Source organism: Mustela putorius, unplaced genomic scaffold (assembly GCF_011764305.1).
Source record: "Mustela putorius furo isolate JIRA1106 unplaced genomic scaffold, ASM1176430v1.1 tig00000580_pilon_pilon_pilon, whole genome shotgun sequence".
NCBI lineage: Eukaryota > Metazoa > Chordata > Mammalia > Carnivora > Mustelidae > Mustela > Mustela putorius.
Window position 1 is genome coordinate 967,752 of NW_025421423.1, and position 25,896 is coordinate 993,647.

The window sequence follows — 25,896 nt, forward strand, 5'->3', positions numbered from 1 at the left end:
ACTTACAAGAGGTTGTTACCATTACCAAGGTACCCAGGAGACCTGGGTTTCTTCTTGACCACTCTCTCCCTGCGTGATTATTCCTTTCCCCATGCAGGTGCCTGTTTCCATATGAAATTTCTAAGTGATCCTACGCACAGTGTTCCGGTTCTAGAAACTTCTCTCTAGCCCTGGTAAGGTGTCCTGGCTGCAAAAGAGCTTTGGAAAGGAGAGACAGTAGCCTTTTTATAAAGATAAGGTGGGGGTAGAAAAATCAGAGCAGATTTGAATCAATTATGTCTAAGTCAGGCGGCTCTACAAGGGAAAATAATCCAGACTGCGTGAATGAATTAACACATACAAATTTTTTAACAAAGCCAGTACAAGGCCGTGAAAGGATTCAGTCTTCCCAAGGAGCCTGGGAGGGAAGTAGTACAGGATGCTCGTTCCCATTTGAAAACGAGGAAACGTGGGTTCAGAAAACCTAAATAGCTTGCCTCCTTGGTAGTCGACCGATCGATCGATCGATGCCGTCCTCATTCCACCTCACCTCCGGCTTTGGCACTTGAGTCTCCTCAGAGGTGGCAGTCCGGGGTCAAGACCGCCCCAAAGGCCAGGCGGGGAAGGCCGCTTTAAGTCAAGCCACTTCCGCCTCCCTAGGGCCTTGCTGCGTTCACCACCACCCTCGAAGCCGCCGCGGCCCTAGTCACGAGTTTTCCTCGGGGGCCCGCCCTTCTTCCTACTGATTCGGTAGTTCTTGAACCAAATCTGTCCTCTGATTGGTTGTTATCCCTTAGGCTCTCCAACACCGCCTACACCAACCGGATATAGGGGCAGGGTTTCCGCTTCCGCCTTCTCCCTCCCGCTTATCGTCGGTTCGCGGTCGCCGCCACAGCTGCCGCTGCGGGGCGCGGTGTTGGTGGGTCGGTTGGCTTGTCTCTCAACGCCGTGTCTGTGCCGTTGAACTGTCCGCCATGACTGAATTAGATCCGTTCGGTGTTCCTGCCGGCGCTCCCGGCGGCCCTGCGCTGGGGAATGGGGTGGCCGGTGCCGGCGAAGAAGACCCTGCCGCGGCCTTCTTGGCGCAGCAAGAGAGTGAGATTGCGGGCATCGAGAACGACGAGGCCTTCGCCATCCTGGACGGCGGTGCCCCCGGGCCCCAACCGCACGGCGAGCCGCCAGGGGGTCCGGGTGAGAGTGCGGCCGCGTTTGGGGCGGGAGGGCTTCTATAGAAACTCAGCCCAGAGTGTGTCTGAGGGCTCTCTGAACTCTTGATTCTTGCTGAACCTGGACGTTAAGAGTGTAAGGAGGAAACGAGACCCCAGCCCAGTCATAGCAGAAACCTAGGTTCGGCGAGCCTCCTTGGTGGTATGAATGTTTGAGCTCTCGGACGGGGCAGAGTGAGAAAGCAAAGAAAATAGGGTGTCAGTCAGGCTGAAGAGCTCGAAGAAGCCGGTTCATTTCAGGAACTTTTCATTGAGCGCTTGCTGTGCTTTGAGCCTAGCCTCTAAAACACAGCCGCATTGGCGCAGTTGGGCCAGACTTAAAAGGCAAGCCTGAGCCCTGCACTAAACCAGTTATTAGGAAAGGGAGGCAGGAAAAAAAAAATGAGAATAGTAGTATCGTTTTTTGAGATATATACAAAACAAAAATGGCAAGGCAGTTCAGCTTTGAAAGCACTTCAGGTGTACAGAATGTTGAATTATGGGGAGGAAAGGAGGCATGAATAGCGAACTCAAGGAAGGTGGTCTAATCCTGGAGGAAGAAACTCTAACCAAAGAAGGATAAAGAGTTTTACCATTTGTCCAGCGGATTATGTCGGGATTTCTGGAGCTCTACTTCCTCTAGCTACAGCTTTGTTAGGCAGTGTTGCCTAAGCAGTATTTAAGATTAGTCTGAATTAGTTCTTCCAAAAGGTATCGGATAGAGAATGTAGTGTGGCCTTTTTCCAGCCAAAATCAAGAAAAGACAGACAACAACAAAAAATGAGCAGTAGGATGCCAGTTTGACCTCTGAATGCCTTACCTGTGTGTGATGCTTCGAATTACAGTGGGAGGAAAAGATGAGTAGAAGAGACCTATTCAGTAGAATTGGGAAGTAGGAAATTAGCTGGAAGAAATGAGACCTGGGTTTGCATTTACTTAAAAAAAAAAAAAAAAGTCTAATTAAAAGAGAATAGGGCACTGGTGGGGCAGATAGGAGTGTTTGTACTACTCTAACCTCAAACTTCAAGGGGCCAGGCAGATAACATAAATGAGAGAAACCTGCTGTACTCTGTGAAAGCATTCAGATTCAGAAATCTCAAATTACTATGCCAGCCGGGCAGAACCGTTTTTGTAAGTAGGGGTAGGGAGAATGCTCGTTTGCAGCCTCTGAGTTTTTATGCTGCACCATGTTACCTCCTTAGTAGATTAGTCCCAAATAAGAATTTACACAAGAACATAGAATTCACCTGAAAATGTGAATCATAGCAAGCAGGTTGGACTGAACCGGGTTGTGGCCGGGAAATGAAGTTGGCTTTAAGTCCATAGGGTTTTGTTGGGTGGTGTTTATTAACATTTGCCTGAGAATTATAAAATTTACTTCTTAGATCCTTAGTTTCCTTCCTTCATTTAATACAAGAAAATTTGAGTCCTGCGGAGAAATGACTTGCTTAAGAAAAAAGGACAAGTTCTTGGCTCTGCCCCCAGTCTCCCTACCCCTAGACTGTACCATATGCTCTTGGCAGTTGTTTCAGCAGGGGTGTTACAGGACAACAGATTGTCATTTCTGAAAGGTGGTGTGGCTGCCTTGGGTAGGACAGAGTTGGGACAGTCAAGACCCATAATTAGAAAAGTGTCCTGATTCAAGGACAGTGTTACTCTTGCTTACAGTTGTAATCCCAGCGCCTAACAGGGTGTCTGGCACATAGTAGACAGGCACAAAGGAATGAACAAAATCTACAGGTCCAAGAGTCCTGTAGAGAAATGACAAATCTTGATGATGGGCAGTTTGGAGAGGTAAAGGGGGGAGGGTAGAGTTGGATACACAGGTCCCTTGTGCATTAAGCTTTCAGCAAAGGGAAGGAAGGGATGATTGCTGACTTAGTTTCTAGGAAGGACTTTCTTAGTGAACTAAGCATTCAGTGATTTAAAGCCAGACCTCTGACAGTGTAGTTGAGGTTGGCAGTAGTGCATGGTCAGCACTTCCTTTGGGGATCAGAGAACTAGTTGGACACTTTATTTCCTTGAAAAGAGGCACTCTGGTGTTGACATTCTGTGCTGTCCTAGACTGCTTGAGTGTATGTTTAACTTTGTGGTCTCGGGCAACTTAGGTAACCACCACTGCCCTGCCTTAGATTTTTTCATCTGTACAAGGTACAGCTATATACCGCATAGGGTTACTAGGATTACATTAGTACCTATAAAGTGCTTACACACAGTACTTGTACATATTACACAGTACATATTACTGCCACAGTACCTGGCTGTACTCTTAGGAAGGCATTACAAAGCCTGTAGGCCTTGGGGTGTGCTGAGGAAAAAGATTTAGGAGGGAGCCCTATATCTGATGTATTACTATACAGAGATCCGTCGTCAGGAGACGCAAACAGATTGAATTGCAGTCTTGGGGAGAACTCCCATGTAGGATGGGAACAGGCAAAAACCAGAGGGATAGAGCCTTGGATGACTCCTTCAGCTAGGAGATCTGGAGAAGAGAGGTAAGTTTAGAGGTGGGAGGTGACCAGCTGAGTGAAGTGGCTCAGATACTGTGGAGGAGTAGGTAGTCAGGAGAGAGGCAGCATTAGTGTAGAGCTGTTGAAAAGCCCTCAATTACAAGGGCTGAGGAGGGAGGAGAAAAAGAGGTGATTAAAGAGCTACTGAGAGAGTATGGCAGTGAGGCACCATTTGTTGTTTCTGACACGTCTGTCCTTGGAGGAGGAAAAGAGGCACATGAATTAAAGGAAAGCCTTCTGGAGGAGGAGAGTAATTTTCTTGGTAGCAGTGGTGGAGAGAAGTTCAGGGAAATTTCATGCTTGCTAATTAGTATTGTGCACTTACGGTGTGCTGGTTCTCTGTAGCTGCTGATCCACGGGGTAACTGCGGGCTACGTGATAGCATCGTATTTGAGATAAGAAATGATCATGGAAGTTAAGCTGTGTTCCTGAGGTAGCAAGCTAGTATATGTCTCTACTGGAATTCAGACCCACCTCTGCTTGACTTCCAGTGGATGGGCACCATGGGAAGTCAAAGGTGGGTTTGGGACAAAATGTCTTTCTTCTTAGGAAACTTACTTTTATTCTGGCCTTTGAGATGCCTTAGGAAGTTTCCTTCTGGAGTGTCAGGTTGCTTAGCCTAGTTGTCCTAATCAGTCAAGGCCCTAGATGTCTTTCTGCATGTTTTGTAGCAACAGACAATTCTTTGACTTGGGCCAGTTGTACATCAGTACAGTAACTAATAGAAGCTCAAAGCACTTGCCAATGGGTTTGGATGAGTCTTCAGTCCTAAAGGACAGGAAGCATGTGACTTAGAAGGAGGTATGGGATGAGAATTGCTTCTAGTTTTGTGTATAGAATAGTGATCAAAGGCTCTCCTTTTGGGAATGGCCCTGGCCTGGAATATATTAACTGAATAGTTGGTGTGTTAAATGTAATATATTAACCAGAATTTAGGCCTAGGCCTGGCCATACTAGCTAGCCATTATAAGCTCTAAGAGTCAAAGTTATCTCACTCTTTTTTGTCTTAAACAAAAATGAATTCCAGGTGGATTAGAGAGACACATTTCTGGTTTTTTTAGTACCAGAAAAAACCATATAAAGTGACAGTGGGGGAATGTTTGTAATATGAGGGGACAAATAATACAGAGTGAATAAAGATCAAAAGATAGAAAAATGAGTAAAACTCAAGACAATTCAGTAAAGAAGAAAAACATCAGCTACATGATTACCTCACAAGAAAAAGAGATTTGCGGGACAAAGTCACCTTAAGTTTTTTCCCTGCTGTCAACCCAGCAAAAATTTAAAAACCTAAAACTCAGTCTTTAGTATCACTAAGAGTCTGAAAAATGGGGCAGTCATGTGGTAATGGTGATATAAATGAGACACTAAAGGAGGGACAAGTGGTCTGTATTTAGACATCTTTAAAGTGTATATATTCTGTGACCCAGGGGTCTGTATCTTGAAGGTTGTCTACTGGAGGGTCTTCAGGGTGACCAGAATGGTGTCACCGAAGCTCTGTGCCAGGCTGCTCCCAGTGCTGCCCACTTGGCATGGTCTGTGCTAGCAGTTCTAGATGAAGGGATTTATTACTGAGGAGCAATTGACTATGCGCCCCAAATACTTCTATTAGTTTTTTGAGCGCTGGGTGCAACTCTCTGTCATCTTCCTTATGCTACCCTGTCTAATAAGTTTGGGAAAAAAAAATCTTTTTTGGACAAAGTAATGCAAGTCCTAGGTGGTACGTAGTAAATATTGGTGGACCAACAGATCCAGAGTACAGAATGTGTAGGCAGAAGCTTAAATCTTTATGATGCCTGTATGGAGACTTGGAAAGAAGGCGGAGCAGCACCCCTGAGGGATGCTGGGCAGCCCGGACAGATGGCCGATGGCCTCTTCACAATAGCTTGTTGGTCAGGGCAGGGCTTAGGACACATGCTTATCTGGCTGATCAGATAACTGAATTACTGAAACACAGTAATTTAAAAAAAAAAAAAAAAAAAGGTGGGGGGGATGGGGAGGTCCTCGCAGATAGACCAGACCTTGCTGTATGTAAAGGCTGCCCTCCTCTCATGCAGGCCCAAGATTGCCAGATCTGTCTGCCTGCCCTCACCCCAAAACCTAGACATCCTGAATGTGTGAAATTTTCTGACTTGATAGTATATGTTGTAAATATGTTCAGCCAGTGGACCACCATTTTGCATTTTGTACTATATGGATTGATGGTCTCTAGCTCTTATTAAAAAAACATTTCCACATTCTTCAGATAGACTTTATCATTTAGCTCATGAACAAATTGTACCAGTAAGACTGTATCATACATCACACTTTGAGTTTTTGTAACTTAAATCCTTGAAAATACTGACTTAATTTGGTATGTCCAGATCTTAACCATCCCAGACTAGTTCCAGGGGTATAGAGGAATTAGCTCAAGAAGTCTCAACTGTAGACCCTTAGGTCTACAGGCACAGGATGGAGAGTCCTTACTACCAAAAAAGCACCTTGGTTTGAACACGAAGCTGCATGTCCTTGCTCACAGAATGATTCCAGGCCCCACTTTTCTTTTGCCTTCTCCAGAACTTTCATAGAGAAACACTGTTGCTCTGTGAGACTCTTCTGCCAGGCATCCATGTGTTCTTTCTCTAGGGCAAAAGATCAAAAGGCTTTTGAATTGGGGTTTTGGTATAGATTTGTCAACATTTTGGTGAAGTACATCTTGGTTTCATTAAACAGGAAGTTGTTGATTGTTCTGTCCTGTGTGTAGCACCAGGATAACATTAGTATAACTTCAGTACTTGCAGCGGATAGTACTGTGTTACACTCGGTAATGCTCTGGCCCAGCATCTGACGAGTCCTGACTGACTGACTGAAATTTTGTCTTGCAGATGCTGTGGATGGAGTGATGAATGGCGAGTACTACCAGGTACAGAGTGCTCTGATATGTTAAAAGATAGTGATTGCGTTTTCCTTTCCTGTGATTTGAATTTATTAGAATTGGATATGTTATCTGCTAAAATGGATTTGAAAAGTGACATTAATCATTCCTTTAAAATGTTACTGATCGGGCCCTAGTATTGCTGATTTTATTTTCAAGAAATGAGCCTTCATGGCGATGAGGATAGCAGTGGCTAATTTAAACACTGTGTGCCATGCACTGTGTCAGACACTGCTTATATTTACTCTTTAATACTCTCAACAACCTGGGGGTCCTGTACTGTTGTTCCTGTTTACAGATGAAGAAACTGAGGCACAGAGTAGTCTAAAAGTCATAAAGCTGGTATGCGGTGGGGCTGGGGCCAGCGTTTGAACCCGGAGGGGGTTGGAGTTCATGGTGACTGCCATTATTCTCCCGTCTGTATCACTGTGCTGAGTTGCCCGCCCAACTCAGACTAGCTCAAACCAAAAAGTCTTTTAACAGTTTATATATACATAAATGAAGTGTCCTTGAACCAGGACTCTAACTCGTTTTCCCTAGGACTCTGGCTCTGCTTGCTAAGCATGCATTTTTGTGCTCAAGCTTTTTTCGTGGTGGTCAAATGACTACAGCACTTCTAGGCTTCTCAAGTGCATGTCATGTTATCTAGAACAAGGTGGGGGTTTCTCCTCTTCTCCCAGCCACTCAGCAAAAGTCTTGCATTTCCTTCTGGATCATCTGGAAATAGTCACTACAGCCTGGGGAAATAGCATGATGCTTTGTTTAGACCTGGGTTTCTGCCCATCCTTCAACCAGTTAACTGGCAGGAAGGATGTTAGTCTAATTGGTTTAAACCAAGGATGGACTAACTTTTTCGTAAAGTACTAGATAGTAAACGTTTTAAGCTTTGTCATAAAGTCTGTGTCAGACTGTTCTTGCTGTAATGTGAAAGCAGCCATAGACCATACATAAACGAATGCACACAGCTGTGTTAAGTAGAATTTAATTAAACAGGCAGCTGGTCTGGACTCTGGTTTCCAGTGCCTGCTTTAGAGCTTAGCCCTTAGGGTGAGACAGTATGGGTTTTAGATCCTGGCTCTACCTCTTACTAGCTGTGAATTGGACATGTCATTTCTCTGTGCCCCAGATTAGTCCCCCCAAATGTGAAATGGGAATAAAAACTTTGCAAGTTGTTTGGGAGATAAAGCCTTTATGTGGCTAACCCATGGAAAATGTCAATAAGTTAGTTACTAATACTTCAATAATAATTCTCTCTTTATAGTCTGGTTGGGTGAACCTGGAATTTATTCCCTAGTTCAGCAGGTGAAAAATCTTCTAAAGATTAAAATCTGTTTGAGTTGTATCAGTTTATTAGCTGTCAGACCTTATGCACTATGAAGAATCTGTCCCTGTCCCCACCCCCATGCATACACTCATAACTCCTAATTTGCCTGCCTTTTTATTCTTTCCCTCAGTGTGGCTAGTGACTGTACATTTTCTTTTGGACTCCCTTATACCCAGAATTCACATATTAGATGGTATCAGGTGCTCTTGATAGCATTTAGAAGTTTTAGCTCCTGAGCCTCGCTGAGCAGTGTATTTTACCTTTGTTACTTTGAAGATCCTACATAAGCTGCGTGTCAAGTTAGGAAACTAAAACTAGTAACACTGTAAGTCCATGGCCCAGGTCCCCTGCTTTCCTCTTTCCCACTTCTGTCCCAGGTATTACAAGGCAGGGTAACAACCACTCCGCCTTCCTTGCAGAGTGGAAGGTTGTGTGCAGTCATTTTGAGAGCTCCCTGTGAGCACATAAGGTGGTGGTGGTTTTTTTTTTTTTTTTTTTTTTTAAGATAATCCTCTAACATTTGCTAACGGTCATCAGCACGTGACCAGGGTGTCCTGCAGTGGATACGCATTTCGGGAAGGTGTGTTTGGTACTGATAGAACACAATTGTGTTTTGTGTTAAGGAGAGTAATGGTCCAACAGACAGTTATGCAGCTATTTCACAAGTGGATCGATTGCAATCAGAGCCTGAAAGTATCCGTAAATGGAGAGAAGAGCAAACAGAACGCTTGGAAGCCCTCGGTAAGGAATCTTTTTCTGTCTTGGGGTGTCTGTTTTCAGTGGAATAGTTGACCTTGACTCTTAGCCCTTTTTAACTGGAATTAGCCATAATGTCCTTGTCTAATATTTGGGAAGATACCTTCTGCAGCCTGAGGGTTACAAGGTCACCCACAGGGAGATGCTTAATCACAGGCCATTTTGTGAGGATTAGGGCAGCTCAGAGTGCCACCACCAAGTGCATCCTCTCGGGAAGAGCAGAGCAGAGCAGAGTCCTGAGCTTGGAGCAAGGAAAGTAGATTCAAGGCCCAGCCTTATTAACTCTTCCTAGCTATGGGCACTTGGTAGTTCAAACCTCACAGAGTCTGTTTCTTAGTCCGTGGGGTAAGATCAGTGTTAGCAACTCCAGGGTTCGTCTGAGATGGTGTTTATGAGAGAGGGATGTGAGCTTGAAGGTCCCCGCAAGAGAGATTTCAGAGTTCGTTTATCATTTCTAGGCTGAATGTAAGGTAATGCTTTAAGAAGAAAATGTGAAGTATGTTAAGAAACACGTACAACTTGATTTTCCTACTCTACTATCCCTGTAAGTTAAGTTTGTATGTTTTTGTGAGTGAGGAAAGTGAGAATCCTAGGGTAAGTTTTTGAATCACACAGCAAAGAAGCAGTAGCATCAGAACTCCACTTATGTCTGCCCTGCCTCGTGGTCCGTACCCCTGCATCCTTCAGCCGCCTTGCATATAGTGTATGCCGTCCCGCCGACATCAGTGCCAGCCGGCCTGGCCTTCCGTGAAGATCTGTGTACATGGAGTGTCACTTTTGGTCAGGGTCATGGGACTTGGCATCTGTGCATAAGTGGGTTGCAGAGGTGTGGCACAGTGTGGAAATAAAGCCGTGGGGTATTCTTTTCTCATCTTTTTATTAAAATTTCAAACATGGGCATCTGGCTGGCTCAATTGGTAGAGTGTGCAACTCTTGATCTTGGGGTCATGAGTTCGAGCCTCACATGGGTATAGAGATTACTTAGTAAAACTTGAAATAAAATTTCAGACACCAAAGAGTTGAAAGAAGAGTAAAATGAACTTGTGCATACTCCCTTAGATCAGTGATTAACATTTTTGCCATATTGAGTTCTCTGTATGTAAATGAAGCATGTATGTATGTGTGTTTGTTTGTTTTATTCACACCCATTTCTCATCCACTTGCAGATACATCATCCATTTCATGCCTAAATATTTTGTGGTATATCTGGAAATAATGATGTTCTTTGTACGCACAATGTCAGCATTATTAGTCCTTTTTGGGAACCATTGAATTAGTACAAACTGACTCTTTGTTATATGGGGTTAACTGACACCTAGAAGTATGACCCAGTTAGTGCCCAATCTGTTCTCTCTCCAGCCCAACTTATGTGGCTTTCAGAATAAAGGGCACACTTTGAACCTTTGTGGCACTGTCTAGTAGAATTTCTTTGATGGAAATATTACAGATGTGCTGTACCGTATGGTAGCCACTAGCCGCATGTGTCTGTTAAGAGCTTGAAATGTGACTAGAATGACTGAGAAACTGAGTTTTTAATTTAATAAATAGCCACATGTTAGCTAGTAGCTACTGTATTCGATAGTGCTTTAAAAAGATGAACATTGTCTTCATGATGCTGGTAGCTTCAGTCTTTGCTTTTTCTTTGTGTGTCTCTTCTGAGCGGGCAGAAAGGCAGGACTTCGCTGGTACTAATATTTGTCATGTTACAGAACCCAGCCTTTCTCTTTTCCCAAAGTTTAGCGAAGTTGTCTTCCCCGTGAAGAGAGTATACTTAGGTCACTTTGGTATCTGGAATAATCCCCCCCTTCCCAATGATCAGATTGGGCACTTTGGGAATATTCCATGAAGTGTTGTTTCCTTAACTCAGGATGCTTTTCTACAAACATTTGGCTTTGCAATTGAATTAAATTGGTCTGTGAACTAGGTGTTTCTTCAGTTTCATGTTTTTTCTTTGCAAGAAAGCACAAGATGCTAAAAATAGAGAACCATGGTTTTCAGCTTAGCTGGTGACTGCGTTCTCAGAGATTTATTTTCCGTGAACAGTAACAAGGACTGCTCGAGAAGACGGCCGTCTGTGCTCCCTGCTCTCTAAGGGAACTCTTCAGCCTTCCCTCCCTCTTCTTCTGCCCAGATGCGAAGATCATGTTGTCACTTGGATCTTTGTTCTGCTGAACTAAGCATTTAAGAATTGTTTGTATTTTTTTTTAAAGATTTTATTTATTTGAAAAAGCACACAAGCAGGGGATAGAGGGAGAGGGAGAAGCAGGCTCCTCGCTGAGTAGGGAGCCCAATGTGGGACTTGATCCCAGGACTCTGGGATCATGACCTGAGCTGAAGGCTGATGCTTAACCATTTGAGCCACCCAGGCGTCCCAGAATTCTAAATTTTTTATCAGCTTTTTAAAAAAATCTGTAAAAGCAGGAAAATTTAAAGGGATGGTTTTTATGCAGTAACTACAGTCTGTGCAGATGGTTACAGTTTTTATTTAGATTAATTTTTCAGAGTAAATTTCTGTGTTATTTTGTTCCTAGTATATTAAAACTTAAAAAATAATCATTTTCAGACTACAAAGAAAGGAAATATCCAGTCAAAAAGTAATGTTTCAGAAGTGATTTCACCACTATTGAAAAAGATTTTTTTGTTTTAATTTTATTTATTTGCCAGAGAGAGAGAGAGTACACACAAGCAGGCAGAGAGGCAGGCATAGGCAGAGAAAGAAGCAGGCTCCCCGCCGAGCAAGGAGCCCGATGTGGGACTCGATCCCAGGACCCCGGGATCATGACCTGAGCTGAAGGCTGCAGCTTAACCAATTGAGCCACCCAGGCGTCCTTGAAAAAGATCTTCAAGCTTCCTATTTTTTGGTTTCTTGTCCATATACACTGGCAGCCCAAAGTGTATCCTGCTGCATTCTAGCACCCTCCATTCTACTTCTCCTTAGTGCCGCAGACACATATTACAAGTCTGTTGTATAGACTTGACTTATCAGTGAAAATCTGAGTATAAAAGAATTCTGTGTGGGGCGCCTGGGTGGCTTAGGTCATGATCTCAGGGTTGTGAGATTGAGCCCCGTGTCAGGCTCCATCCTGGGCGTGTAGCCTTAAGATTCTTTTCTCTCCCCCTTTGTGGGCACCCTCCCAATCTCTCTCAAAAAAAAAAAAACAAAAAAAGATCAGTCACCTTCTGATAAATAACAAGGTACAAGTTCTTTATAATCTGAAACTTTGAGGAAGTTTCTAGCTGCTAACAAGCTATTTCCAGTAGCTACAGACCAAGTCTTCTGCAGGTTGTTACTGTAAGACGTTCTTGGAAAGGCCCTGAAAATACCCCAAAGTGCTTAATTGCTTCCCTTCAAGAGGTTACTCACTGTTGCCACCACTGCTTTCTCCTCTTCCATGATGCTAGCTAGTTACAGGTCGGGCTCTGGCTCTGCACTGTCAAAACTCTTGTTTGGATCTCTGGTGATCACCTTCTGTTCCCGTCTTGTGATTGATTGTTTCAAGTTTTGTTTTCCTTTCCATTCCTCTCTTTGGATGCAGCTTAATGAAGTAAGAACGGGTAAGCTTCAGAGTCAGACCTGGTTTGAATCTTAGCCACTTGAGGAAAGGTAACTGAAATTCTCTGAGCTGTAGTTTTTCTCAGTGCTGAACATGGATCTAGAGTTGACCTTCTCGGGATTGTTGTAAAGATTAAATGAGAGGTCTGTCTATTATAAAATACCTGCCAGAGAGGATGCTTAAGAATGTGTTCCAGGTAAAGTCTCAGGGTAACTTCAGATGTCCACTGCAGCCCTAGCCCTGACCTGCATTTCTGTCTCTTGCTATCTACTGACTTGGTCTTTTTAGCTAGTTGTCATATTTGAGAATCCAGTCTGGAAAACTTCCCAAGTTTGTATTTTCTCTCATTCGAGAACCTTCTGATTAACTATTAATGAGTCCCACCACTCCACCTCAGCCCCCTGCAGTCCCCTCCATTAGAGCTTTTTTAATTCTGTCCTAGCTCTGCCACAGACTCACTCTGCATCTGAGCAGGAATAGATGTTTTGTGGTCCCCTTCAACTCTTAACATCTGTATTCTCTTCCCTGGTTCCTGAACCCTCTCTTTCTCTGGTTATTTCAACAGTAGGTTTCTGCTTTATAGAAGTGTTTCTACCATGTTCAGTTAAGAGAGTGCTACCTTGTGTTTTACAAAACCATCGATTGGCAGAGTTGGGGTGTTAAATATAGTTTGTAAGAAGATTTTGTTGAAAGATTATCTAATATCAAAAGTCCATCCTGAACTAATATTGGCAGTATAAGTATTAAAGAATCCTCCTGGGGTGCCTGGGTAGCTCAGTCGGTGGGGCACCTGACTCTTGATTTCAGCTCATGGTCTCAGGGTCCTGGGATTGAGCCCCGAGTCAGGTTCCACACTCAGTACAGAATCTGCTTGAGATTTTCTCTTTCTCCCTCCGCCTTCCCCTACTCCTTCTGGGCTCTCATGCATGTGCACTCTCAGATCTTTAAAAAAGAATCCTCTGCTTTTTCCCTAGTTGGTGCTGCCAAAGGCTTTTTTCCTAGGTATCTTCCCCTACCCCCAGAAGAAACCCCAAAACAAGTGAATCCACTAAGATGTCAGTGGATTGAGAGAAAACGTGAAACAACTTGGATAGAATCACTGGGATAAGAGACTAGATGTACAAATACGGAAAGTAGGATTTTGTCTTCCCTCCGATTGTCCCTCCAGAATACACACACACACACACACACACACACACACACACACGGATACATGGACACGGACACAAACCTGCACACCCCATAAGTTTAATAAGACCAAAGAAATTGATGGTGCAAACTTCAGTTTGTGTTTTGCCTCATTTGTGTTTCTTTTCCTTCCCTTCAAAGATGCCAATTCTCGGAAGCAAGAAGCAGAGTGGAAAGAAAAAGCAATAAAGGAGCTAGAAGAGTGGTATGCGAGGCAGGACGAGCAGCTACAGAAAACAAAAGCAAACAACAGGTCAGTCCCTGTGCTGCTAGCACTGTTTTCCGAGACGGAATCACATTCATTTCTGACAGCCAGCATAGTTCTCACATGCTGCCTCTTGTAGTGTGAAATGTCTCTGTGGGTTTTGGAAAAAGTACTGGAAACATAAAGGTTGCAAGTCTCTTGGGTCATAGGAGCATAATTCAGCCTGTGCTTTAGCCACTCCAGCTGTGGTGACTTTAGCTCTTCACCTGAGAGTTTGGTCACTTCACGTTGCTTGTAATAGTACAAAACAGCAAAAGGGAAAGTTATTTCATGGATCCATTCCACATTTGGAAATGTAACCCTGAAATGAAGGGCCACTTTCCTAAATATAGCAGGATCTCAGTACTTTCCAGATGATCATAGACTTGGTCATGTTGCATCCCCTAAATACAGCCCTGCCTTCTGAAAGCTGCTTTACAGAGGGGTCCAGTAGCAGGGAAACGTGTGTGTCATTGGGTAGCCGAGAATGTTCCAAAATGGTGACTGCAGAAATAAGGGGTCTGAGAAAAACTCTATTTTTAAAAAATGCTCTTCAGAATGGGCTCGCTCAGTGAAGGTTAAGAGCAATTGTAGGGAGAAATCACGTTCTTTCTCTCAGCCCCTCTCACAGCACCTGCGGTCTTGATTACTCTGTGCTTAAAGTCCACTTGGAAGTAGCTCAGAGAAAGGCGGAGGTAGCACTCCTGGCCCTGATGCAGGCCGGGGGCTGGCCCGTCCTGGGGGATTCGGAGCCCAGCTGTCCCTCCGTGGTCACTCCCCTACCTCACAGGAAAGAGCGGCGAGACCAAGCCTGGGGTATTGGTAGTTTTCAGTATAAAGAGCCTTAGGATCCTGCCCTCAGAGGCAGAAGGTAGTTTACATGCTCTTGCCTCAGGCAGCTCTTAGCTGGAAATGTGCCGGAAAAGAGGGAGTGGACTGCTTTGCCAGCCAGCCTGTGCTGTTTAGCATAGGGCAGCGATGGCAGAACAGCTGGACCGTCGTGTACGGTAGCCTTCAGCTACTTGTCTCTTGGTGGCCATCCTTGCATCTGGCGGGCTGGAGCCCGTGCCCAGTGGGGGATGGATTCTCTAGGCGTGCCTCTCAGGTTCCAGGATAAGTGCTGTGATAAGTGCGGTGGGCTGCTCTCTGCTCTCGGTGTTGAGTTGCTCAGGGCCGGGGCACTCGCTACCGGAGCTTCTCCTGAGCTTGTGATCAGTTTCAAGTGCTGACAGGTCCAGGCTGCTTTATTCTCTGCTCATTCAAGATGATTGACCTGAGGTACAAGTTCAGAAATCTAAAGGGGGATGAGTGGGTGCTTTGTGCAAGCTCTGTGTGAGGCCCCATTTATCCTAGCAAGTTGCCCATGAGTCATTCTGCCCTGAAGTACTTGGTAGAATCAGGCTGACCCTCCCTGTTCGGGATCCCTGATGTGTAGACAAGCTGATATATAGATTCTAAGACTTAAATGACTGTGTTGGGAATAGGGTTCTGATGGCAATTTTGCTAAACCGTGGCCCTTTCTGTAAAGAAAGGGGTGTCTGAACAGCATCTGTTGTCCTTGGACCAAATAAGTGTACCTGTTCTTAGGAGATCAGTCCCCCAGGTTTAGTCCCTCCAGGCATGGATTTAGGGCGTTGGTACTGCTCTTAGAATTGTAGAAGGGTGGGTTGGATGGTCTCCTAGATGAACGTCCCAGGTTCCAGAGAGGGGAAGAGACTTACACTTGCCATTCATGGAGAATGTAGGACTGTTCCCAACCAGATTCCCTGCTTTGCAGAAACCTTGAAGCATAGGGTGGACTCTGTCAAATTAGTGGCACACTGGCCCTTGTCACCAGGGTTCCGGGATAGAAGAAATGGTTTTGACACTTGATTCCACTTATTCTTCATGGGCTGGGGCAGGAGCCACTTTGAGCTACCATGGGGGACTACTTGCAATGGTTTCCCCCTTCCCTGGAGATTTTGACATTGTTGCCACTCCCCCTCCATTTTTCTTTTTTTTAAGTATTTTATTTATTTATTTGAGAGAGAGTAAATGAGAGCATGAGAGGGGAGAACGTCAGAGGGAGAAGCAGACTCCCCATGGAGCTGGGAGCCCAACGCAGGAATCAGTCCTGGGACTCCAGCATCATAACCTGAGCCAAAAGCAGTCGCTTAACCAACTGAGCCACCCAGGCGCCCTCCCCCTCCATTTCTGACTCTCTAAACGGTGTCCCATGGGACTAAATCAGTAAGTCCGTTTACATATTTGAAAGAACTGTCTGTAGGTAAATAGTGAATCTCAGGAGAAAATAGAGTGCTCATTTCAGGCATGTGTCTTCCTCTGAGTGACTTTTGCTGCTGGATTTTTTAGGGGCCCACAACGCTAAGGCAGAGCAGTTTGAGAGAAGACATGATGTGGTGGGGAGGAAGGGCCTATTTCTAGGAGTGGATCATCAGGCCTCCTGCCTTCTAGATGCCCTAACCTAAAACCTCAGGAGCACATCTGTGCCAGGCACGGTACTGGGCAGTGGGCGGATGACAGCTGATCTTGCCTTCATGGCATCTGTAGTCTGGTGTCCCTCTGCAGTTTCTTTCTTTTCTTTTTTTTTTTTTTTTTTTAAGATTTTATTTATTTATTTGATAGAGACAGCTCACCAGTATGCTGAGAGGCAGGCAGAGAGAGAGGGGGAAGCAGGCTCTCTGCTGAGCAGAGTCCAATGCAGAGCTCAATCCCAGGACCCTGGGATCATGACCTGAGCCGAAGGCAGAGGCTTTAACCCACTGAGCCACACAGGTGCCCCCCGCCCCTGCAGTTTCTATCTCCTTCCTTTTGTCCCAACTTGAGGCCCAAATATTGTTGTACAAGAACCATGAATTATTAGTGACAGCCTGTGGGGAAAATAGCTTTCCATTGGAGCCAGTCAGAAGAGTGTTGACCAGAGAGCAACCCCAGACCATCTTCCCTTACAAACAGTGACAGAAACATTCCCTTTCACAGGGAGCTCTGGTGTATCTTTTTCAAGATACTTTTTTTTTTTTTTTTCCAAGATACTCTATAAAAAGTTTGGGGAACCTGGTTTTCCATGATGGCAGACATTTTTTTCCATGCCCCCTGGGGACTGTTAATGTGGGTCACTGCTTGAGCACCCTGCAGTCCAGCCCCCGTTTCCCACAGGCTTCCCTGAGGATTGCTGCTGTCAGACCCCTCTGTCAGGTGAAGACCATACAGGTAGAGGGGCTGCCTGTGGTGATCAGGGTTTTCCGTCTGCTTTGTTTGTCTGTAGCCTGGGTGGTGCTATGCTGTCCCTGAGAGTTCTGTAGTCTTGGGGTTAGCTGCAAAGGCGGGAAAGCCTGCCTTTCAAGCTTTTGTTGTCTTAGTGATGCTGTGGCCATAGTCATTCAGCCTTTATTTTCTTCAGTAGGAGCAAGCACAAGTTGAAATTGATTATGTTTCGCCCCTTGTGTAAACTAACAGGATTATGGGTTTACAAGCCCGCCTGCCTTTCCTTTCCTGCCCACTCAGTCTGCCCACAAACAACTCTGTTTTCTTGCTGATTCAGAGTTAAAATCAGGCTGTTCTTTTTTGCTTTCTTTAAATTTCCACAAATCACCACCTATGTGTAAACCAAAATGGGAAAGAAGGAAGGCTATGTGTGAGTTTAAAAATAAACTGAAATAAAATTACTAGAATTTCCCTCCAAATAAATAAGGGCACCTAGGTTAATAAGCAGGCATGATTGTCCTTAAAAATGTCCCTTCTATTCCTATACCCCAAACCAACCTGGCAAAAGACAGGGTAGGACTCCTGGGTGGGGGAGGTCCCCTGCCCACCCACAGTGGATGGCGTGGGGTGGAAAGTTTTATACCTGGGATGTGCCCCCCTTTCCTTTTTGTCCCAGAGTCCTGCCCCTTTGACCCATTTCTGGTGTTGTAAGAGGGTTAAGTGAAGTTCTGGTCCCGGGCTATACCTTGTGACAGCAGTCCAGTCTGGCATGGACTGAGCAGATCAGCACCTTCAGGGACAGACAGGAAGCCAGAGCCAGGACCCTTGGCTGCAGTTCTTTCCACCGGACCACTTGATGTACAGCAAGTTTTTCCTTTAAGGTGGGGATTTTGCAATGACCACCTCTGTTCCCAGAATGCAGATAATGGATCTCATTCAGTCAGGGCAGGGCAGCAGGAGTCAGATAATCGAAGATAAAAGTTGGCTACCAGGCGTAGCCGGTCTGGTGTCTGGCAGCATTGACGTCCAGTAAGACTGAGTCTCCCGAGTGCACAGCCGCGGGGCAGCCACACTCTGTCCCGTGCGAAGAACCAGGCAGGTTTGCTTGGGAGTTCCGGGGCCACTTCCGGAACTGGTTGCTGCCAGTCCAGGTCTCCTGTTACTTTACCTGTAAAGTGTCAGTGAGAACACTGGGCCCGAGGTTATTGGGGTCGAGGACCGGCTTGAATGGACGCAGTAGCTCTGCGAGGGCTTACTGGAAGTGGGTGTCAGGAGACCTGCTCGCTGTGGCTGGGAGAAGGCGGGAAGGACTCGGCAGGGCTCACCTGTGAGAATCCCCAGGGGGAAGGCCAGTGGGAACCTTGCCTGCCAGGGTCTCCGGTGCTTGAAGCCTCGCTGGGTGAGCACAGAGCCTTGGGAGCCACGTCCCGGAGCACAGTCGTGCCTGTGTTACGGATTTGAGATGTTTCTGCTTCTCAATGTTCTCTCTTTTTTCCTGCCTGCTTGCCTGCCTTTTGGACCTCTTGCTGTCTAGGGTGGCAGATGAAGCTTTCTACAAACAACCCTTCGCTGACGTGATTGGTTATGTGTATGTTGCAAAACTAATTTTTTCCTGTTTTGATTCTACTTTTTGTTTAGATTTAATGCTCCTGTAATGTCACAAGTTGTTCTGCTTTCTAAATGATTTCAAATTGGCACTCTGGGGGCTGCCTGAGAGTTAGAAGGTTGGGGGTGTGATTCATCGATTGTCTTGCAGAAGCGTGACTCCCTTTAACTGAGCCTTTTTTCCACTTTTGGGGTTTTGGAGGGAAGGAAGCAGATTCCCTTTTAAAATGTGGGTCGTTGCGACCTTGTCAGGAAAGGCTTTGGGACTGGGGTGGCCCTTTAATCTGTTGCTGCCACCACTGCCGCCTCCCTGCTTGGGAGCCAGTGGGGGCAGTATTTTCTCCATTTGGTTCTTTTGAAGACCATGTGGGGTTGGTTGCTTCTCCCTTGGGAGCAGAGGTTGTCTCACTTTGCGGGGGTGGGGGTGTCCTGTAACTGTTTCTCTATGGTGGAAATTGTTCAGTGGCCAGCTTCTGATGCATGTTTGCCCACTTGGGCACAAAGAAGCCCCAGCTAAGCCTAGGCCACTGTGGCTCCCCCCACCCCCAAGAAAACGGAATCTTCTCTGGGAAGGTATTTAAGGACTCTTACTTTCAAAACAGTATTGCCGAAGACAACTTGGAAACCGTTCTTGCTGTTTCCTGAAAAAATAGTACTCAATTTTGATACAAGGGAGATGGGGGTAGAGGGAAGAACAACTGGCGGGAAGGGTGTACGGTAGGTTCGTGTCTGTAGAGCTTCTTAGGGCCTGTGACCTCGACATGTTCATCCATTTAGAATACAGAGTGGAGTTTCCCGGGTCCCCAGATGCATTTGCAGTGAGATTTGTGAAATGCTGGATTTACAGGTGGTGTTGGATTGATTTTTGCACATTCTCTCTGGAGTGGAAATGGAGACTGGAAAGGTCGAGTCTGGGTTTGCTGGGCAGCAGGGTGGCCCAGCAAAGCCAGCTGCACGTTCCCAAGTGTAGACGGAGTGGCAAGGGCATGTCTAGCTTACTGACCATCTGCATTGAGCTCATTCTCATTTTCTATATCTGACCTAAAGTTTCTCTCGTTTCTTTTCTTCTCTTCACCTTTAAGCACAAACATAAACCATCCTTGCTACAGCCTAGAACAGTTAAGTAAACCTTTCTCACTGCCCCTCACTGTGTGTGCCATGAAGTCGCAGTGTTGTAGTGGCTCCGGGCTTCAGCAGTGTTTGCCACGGCCATCCCTGTGAGAGTGCCACCCCTCCGTCCCCACAGACCAGTCATCTCCATCGCTTTTGCTTTGCCCGTGATGCTTGTTGGAGTAGATGAATATAGTGTGTCTTCCCTCCTCTTTCCACTGTCCTTTCAGGCTGTAGCTCCCACGAGGTAGTTCCCAACTGGGGGTGGGCTGACCTTGATGTGAAAGAATGTTGGAGCAGCATCCTACCCCCAAGCAGCTAACCTTGATGGGCTCTTCAGCCATTAGGCACTGCCCCCTTCCAGAGCGTGCCCTGAGCGGCCCAAGGCACCTGGCTGGAGGGAAAATGGCCAACTTGCAGCTCACCTGGAGAATGTCCTAACAAATCCCCTTCCAGAATGGCTTCAGTCTCTAGCGCCTGCTCGCATGGGAGCTGTGTCTTGAATTCCTTTTGGTCTGCCCTGTTTCTCTCTGGCCTTAGGAATAAATCCAGAGGCTATCGTGCAATGACCAGTGGGCTTTTGAGAAGTCTCTCGATTCACTTGAAACTCAGAGCCCAACATCAACTACAGTGCACATTCTTGACCAGCCTGCTGCTTTGCTCCTGCTGATGAAGGCAGTGCATAGCTGGCTATAGCTGGCTAAGGACTTGCTTTTTAATGCTCTGTATCAGCAGAGACAGAGAGAGAGAGTGAGCCCTGAACCAAACACCTGTATTCCAACATTTTACACAGTGGTCCAGGCACCCTGTGCCTAGGAGAACTGGCCGCGTGTCTGCTCCCGAGTCTGACCTGAGCCAGGGGCTATTCTCTTTGGAAAACCGGAATGCCAGGAAGTCAGGCACAAAGAGACGGTCACTTCTGTCACCAGGTAGCCGTCAGGTAGCTCATGTGAGTGGTTCTGCATTAAACCAACATACTTTGTTGTTGCTTCCAGGGCAGCAGAAGAAGCCTTTGTAAACGACATAGACGAGTCGTCCCCAGGCACTGAGTGGGAGCGGGTGGCCCGGCTGTGTGACTTTAACCCCAAGTCCAGCAAGCAGGCCAAAGACGTCTCCCGCATGCGCTCTGTCCTCATCTCCCTCAAGCAGGCCCCCTTGGTGCACTGAAGAGCCCCCCCCCTGTGGAAACACTACATCTGTAATATCTTAATCCTACTCAGTGAAGCTCTTCACAGTAATTGGATTAATTATGTTGAGTTCTTTTGGACCAAACCTTTTTTGTCTTTAGAGTTGATCATTGTTTGTGATTGCATGTTTCCTTCAACTCTGTTCTCCCTGGCAGTCAGAGAGGAGGGGGAGGAGGGGGGAAGCCTCCCAAAGGTAGCCTCAACCTCTACTTTTGTGCATTCTGAGAATAAATTTGTTTCAAACAATAAACCTGAGGCTGCATTATTGATTTCAAGACCTGCTGCAGGTTGGAGAGAGATTGGGAAGGATGAAGAATTTCCTATTATTTCCTATTTTTGGCACAGCCACTGAATGTCCACCCCTTCCTTGAACTGAGAGAGCTCCCAGTTATTAACCATCTATAGTAGGAGTCTGTGGAAGTCTGTTTGAAAAAGGGAGTTCCATGGCTAAAAGTAACCTCTCATTGCCCAGCTGAGGGAGAGCTGGGAATCCCTCACCAACCAAGACCTTTCTCAAGTGACAACTTGTCACTGTCCCCTACTTTAAGGTCTTAGATAGTACTTTCCAACAGGGCTCTCTCTGGATATTTATCATTCCTTCAGATTCAGCCAGTAAACCCGAATCAGGGTGGCATTACTTTGTGGCTAGTCCCATTACTCTGGACTCCCACAGTACACACTGGGGTCGATGCCAGCCCTAGCTGCTCTATTTCACTTGTCAGATCCTTCAAGTAGGCCTTACTAGCCAATACACTAAGCACATGTGTTATTTCAATAAATTTAAAAGTACATTTCTAGCCTTAGATCGTCTATGCTCAGTGGCCACATGTGGTTAGGTAGCATCCCAACTGCACAGCACAGAGAATATTTCCATTATCACAGAAAGTTCTGGACTGTACTGATCTACACAACAGGTACCACTAAGAGTGCGCCGTTCAGGCTTCAACACTTGTCTTCATCCTATCACATTTTAGGTGATGGTTTGAGCAACTTATAAAGCCAAGTCAAATCTGCTTAGTTACCTGAATTTCCAGGTTGGAGACTGATGTAAACTCCTGTAATAACCACTCGGGAGAAGGGTGGGAATGGGCAAGAAGGAAAACCCGTCATTTCTCCCATGGTAATTATGGCTGGAGGGGGTTGGAACCTTTTATTACTTTTCTGCCCATGTCGCACCCCCACCCCAAGCTGCTTAGTTGGGCATTCTTTGATCTGGGTCACGTTTCTGGCCTCTTCGCACAGTCCTTCCCTTTAGCGGTTTACGGTTACAATCTTAAGCAATCACTCATTTATCATTTTTGGGCCTTGCGAATGCCCTTCAAAATGTCAGGCCAGTTTAAGAATCGGCTCAAAGGTCACCTCCACCAGCACCTTCCCTTACTCCCCTCTGTGAGCTCCCATGGCCCTCTAGCTGGGGCAGCTTACCTTTGGGTATTCTCTTGATGGGGTTACCTGGACTGGTCTTGCCTCACACACCAGATGGGCTTCTTGAGGGTAGATGTGGCAGTTGTAAAAGATCAGTCAGGTCTGATACTCCCCAGATCAAGACTGGTTAAGATGACAGAAAGTACTGCTGTGAGACTTCCAAAGGCTAGATCATAAAAGGCAACAGCTTAACAGCTGGTTTGTTGAAACATGCAAGCTACACATGCTGGTATTCCTTGTGTCACCATGTCGAAACACCACCCTGAAGCCACAATCTGTGAAGCCCAAACCAGCCTACACAGATCCTGAAACTTACAAGCAGAGAGAAATACCTGGCCAGTCTAACCTCTTGCTACTCTGGCTCTAGCCACAGTAACCGCAAATGCACCAGATACAGTGAGTCTGGATTGCCAAGTAGAGCCTTTCCTAAATTCCCAGTCCACAGAAACCATGAGAGAAATGATTACCGTTTGAACCTCTAAGTTTTGGGGTGGTTTGTTCCAGAGCAGTAACTTACAACTGTTTCTGATGCCTCCATTACCCACGTGGGGCTCCATAAAAAGAAGGGAGTTGGTCCAGGAACTCCGGGTTCAACATTTAGTTTTAAACTTTTCTTTGGACCACTTTGCTTTTTATGTCCAACTTTAAATGTTATTTAACACAATGTGAGAAGTTCTAGCCAGAGCAATTAGGAAAAGGGAAAGGAAAGGAAGAAAGGAAGAGAAAAAGAGAAAGAGAAAGAAAGAAAGACTAAGTCCTGAAAGGAAGTAAAGCTGTCAGTCCTGTCAGTCTTGGCAGATAATTGACATTATATATAGAAAACCCTAAAAACCAAAAAATGTTGGAACTAATAGATTCCATAAAGTTAGAGGACACAAAGCCAGTATACAGCAGTCTTTTGCATTTCTGTACACTTGAACTACCAGAAAGAGAAATTAAAACTTTCCCCCTTGCAGTGGCATCAGAAAGAACAAAATAGGAATAAATTTAAACAAAGACATGAAAGACCTGTACAATGAAAACTCTGAGATTAACAAAGGAAATTGAAGTTGTCTCTCTAAATGGAAAGATACTACATGTTTACAGATTAGACGATTATTATTAAAATATTCACACTACCCAAAACAACTTAGAGAATCAGTTCAGTCTCTCAAAATTCCGATGGCATAATTTAAAACAATCCTAAGGGGTGCCTGGGTGTAGCAGACCAACTCTTGGTTTTGTCTCAGGTCAAGATCTTACAGTTGGGAGACTGAGCCCCTCATCAGGCTCCCTGCTCAGCGTGGGGTCTGCTTAAGACTCTCCCTCTCTCTGTCTCTCTGTCCCTCTCCCCACAACCAAATAAATATCAAAATAAGAAAATAAATCCTAAAATGTATGGAACCCCAAAGACCCCAAATAGCCAACACAACTTTGAGAAAGAACAAAGCTGGAGGCATCATGCTCCCTGATTACAAACTACATCACAAAGCTATAGTAATCAAAACAGGATGCTCTGGATCAATAGAACAGAGAGTTTAGAAATAAAACCGTGGGTGTATGATCAGTTAATTTGTGACAAAGGTGGCAAGAATATAATTGAGAAAGGACCATCTCTTCAGTAAATGGTGATGGGAAAATTAGATCACTATTGTAAACCACACAAAGATTAACTCAAAATGGATTAAAGACTTGAAACCAATAGGCTGTAAGCTCCTTGATGTTAATCTTGGGTGATTTTTTGAATCTCTAACCGCAGAAGCAAAAATGAACAAATGGGGACTACATCAAACTAAAAAAAGCAAAGGAAACCAACAAAAAAAAAAATGAAAAGGCAACCTGGTGAATGGGAGAAAGTATTTGCAAATCATATCTGCTAAGGGCCTAATATCCAAAATATATTTTAAAACTCCTATAGGGGCACCTGGGTGGCTCAATTAAGCGTCTGCCTTCAGCTCAGGTCACGATCCCAGGGCCCTGGGATCAAGCCTTGAGTCAGGCTCCCTGCTCAGCCGTGGAGCCTGCTTTTCTGTTTCCCTTTGCCTGCCACTCCCTCTGCTTATGCTCTCCCTATCAAATAAGTAAATAAAATCTTTAAAAAAATAAAATAAAAACTCCTATCACTCGGGATGCCTGGGTGGCTCAGTTGGTTAAGCATCTGCCTTTGGTTCAGCTCATGATCTTAGGGTTCAGCAGGGAGTCTGCTTCTCTCTCTCTCTCTCTCTGCCAGACCCTCTGCTTGTGCTCTCTTCTTCTCTCAAAGTCTTTAAAAAAAAAAAAAAAGAAAAGAAAAAAAGAAACTCCTATAACTGAATAGTCAAAACAAACTAAAAACCCAACTAAAAATTAGGGGATCTGAACAGACAGGTTTCTAAAGATACACAGATGGCTAACAAATAGATGAACAGTTGCTCAGTATCCGTAAAATGCAAATCAAAACCACAATGAGATTAACACCTTGTACCTGTTACAATGGCTGTTAGCAAAAAGACAGCAAGTGTTGGTGAGAATGTGGAGGAAAGAGAACCTTTATGCTGTGTTGGTGGGAAAGCACACTGGTGTAGCTACTGTGGAAAATGGTGTGGAGGTTCCTCAGAGGTTTAAAAGTAAAACTACCAGAAAATGTGTATATAGATACATGTGTGTATCTATATATACATATAGATAAATATCTTATGTATTTTGTCTCTCTCTGTATTTTTTCATACACACACACAATCATAATGAAGTACGATTCAGCCATAAAAAAGAACGGAGTATTGCCATTTGTGACTTGGATAGACCTTGAGAGCAAAGTCAGAGAGCGACAATTAACTGTGTGATCTCAATGACATGTGGAATCTGAAAACCAAAAACAACCGTGCTCACAGATACAGAAGACCAGCAACAGACCAGTGGTTGTCAGGGGTGAAGAGTGAGGAGGGGGGAGGTGAACTGGGTAAAGGGAGCCGGAAGGTGCAAATGTCCAGTTATAGAAGAAGTCATGGGGCAGTGATGTAGAGCATGGCAAAGACAGCCAGTAGCGGACGCCCGCCTTGTAGACCGTGCCCGTTCGGCCCCACAGCGCCGCAACAAAGGGAACATCGCAATAAGGTGAGTCAAATGAGTTTCCTGGTTTCCCAGAGCACATAAATGTTTACACTGTAATCTGTTAAGTGTGCAACAGCTTTATATTTAAAAAACGGACATACCTGAATTTAAAAATACCAGCCATCATCAGAGCTTTCAGCAAGTTGTAATCTTCTTGCCAGTGGAGGGTCTTGCCCTCAAAGTTGAGGGCTCCGGACTCATCAGGGTGGTGGCCGCTGAAGGCTGAGGCGGCTGGGGCAAGTTCTTAAGACAAGACAGTGAAGTCTGCTCCATTAGTTGACTCCTTCTTTCACAATTTCTCGGTAGCATTTGATGCTGTTTGACAGTGTTTTGCCCACAGAATTTCTTTCAAAAGTGGAGTCCATTCTCTCAAGCCCGGCCACTGCTCTGTCAACTGGGTTTACGCACTCTGTAAACTCTTTGTTGTCACAGCAGCAGGCTGCACCGCATCTCCACCGGGAGCAGTTTCCATCTCCAGAAACCACTTTCTTTGCTCATCCATAGGAGCAACTCCTCATCTGTTACAGTTTTATCGTGAGATTATAGCAATTCAGACACATCTCCAGGCTGCCCTAATTCTAGTTCCCTTGCTATTTCCATCACATCTGTACTTCCTTCCTTT

At 45.3% G+C, this 25,896-nt stretch overlaps 1 protein-coding gene across 4 annotated transcripts; it reads left to right on the forward strand.

Moving 5' to 3' along the window:
• The first annotated feature begins 818 nt into the window (after positions 1-818).
• CLTA (clathrin light chain A) lies at positions 819-21,030 on the forward strand. 4 transcript variants are annotated; one of them, XM_004747583.3, is made up of 7 exons: positions 819-1,170; positions 6,559-6,596; positions 8,556-8,673; positions 13,572-13,683; positions 18,413-18,466; positions 19,566-19,601; positions 20,589-21,030. In XM_004747583.3, the coding sequence occupies exons 1-7, from the start codon at positions 954-956 to the stop codon at positions 20,758-20,760; spliced, it is 747 nt and encodes a 248-aa protein (XP_004747640.1). In that variant the 5' UTR covers positions 819-953; the 3' UTR covers positions 20,761-21,030. The 4 variants fall into 4 exon arrangements, with proteins under 4 accessions (XP_004747640.1, XP_004747641.1, XP_004747642.1 ...); XM_004747584.3 differs by lacking the exon at positions 19,566-19,601; XM_004747585.3 differs by lacking the exon at positions 18,413-18,466.
• Positions 21,031-25,896: the final 4,866 nt, after the last annotated feature.

Coding starts and splice junctions, on each gene's coding strand:
- CLTA (XM_004747583.3), top strand. CDS start 954: ATGACTGAATTAGATCCGTTCGGTGTTCCTGCCGGCGCTCCCGGCGGC. Junction 6,597..8,555: donor TGAATGGCGAGTACTACCAG/GTACAGAGTGCT, acceptor TTTTGTGTTAAG/GAGAGTAATGGTCCAACAGA. Junction 8,674..13,571: donor AGAACGCTTGGAAGCCCTCG/GTAAGGAATCTT, acceptor TTCCCTTCAAAG/ATGCCAATTCTCGGAAGCAA.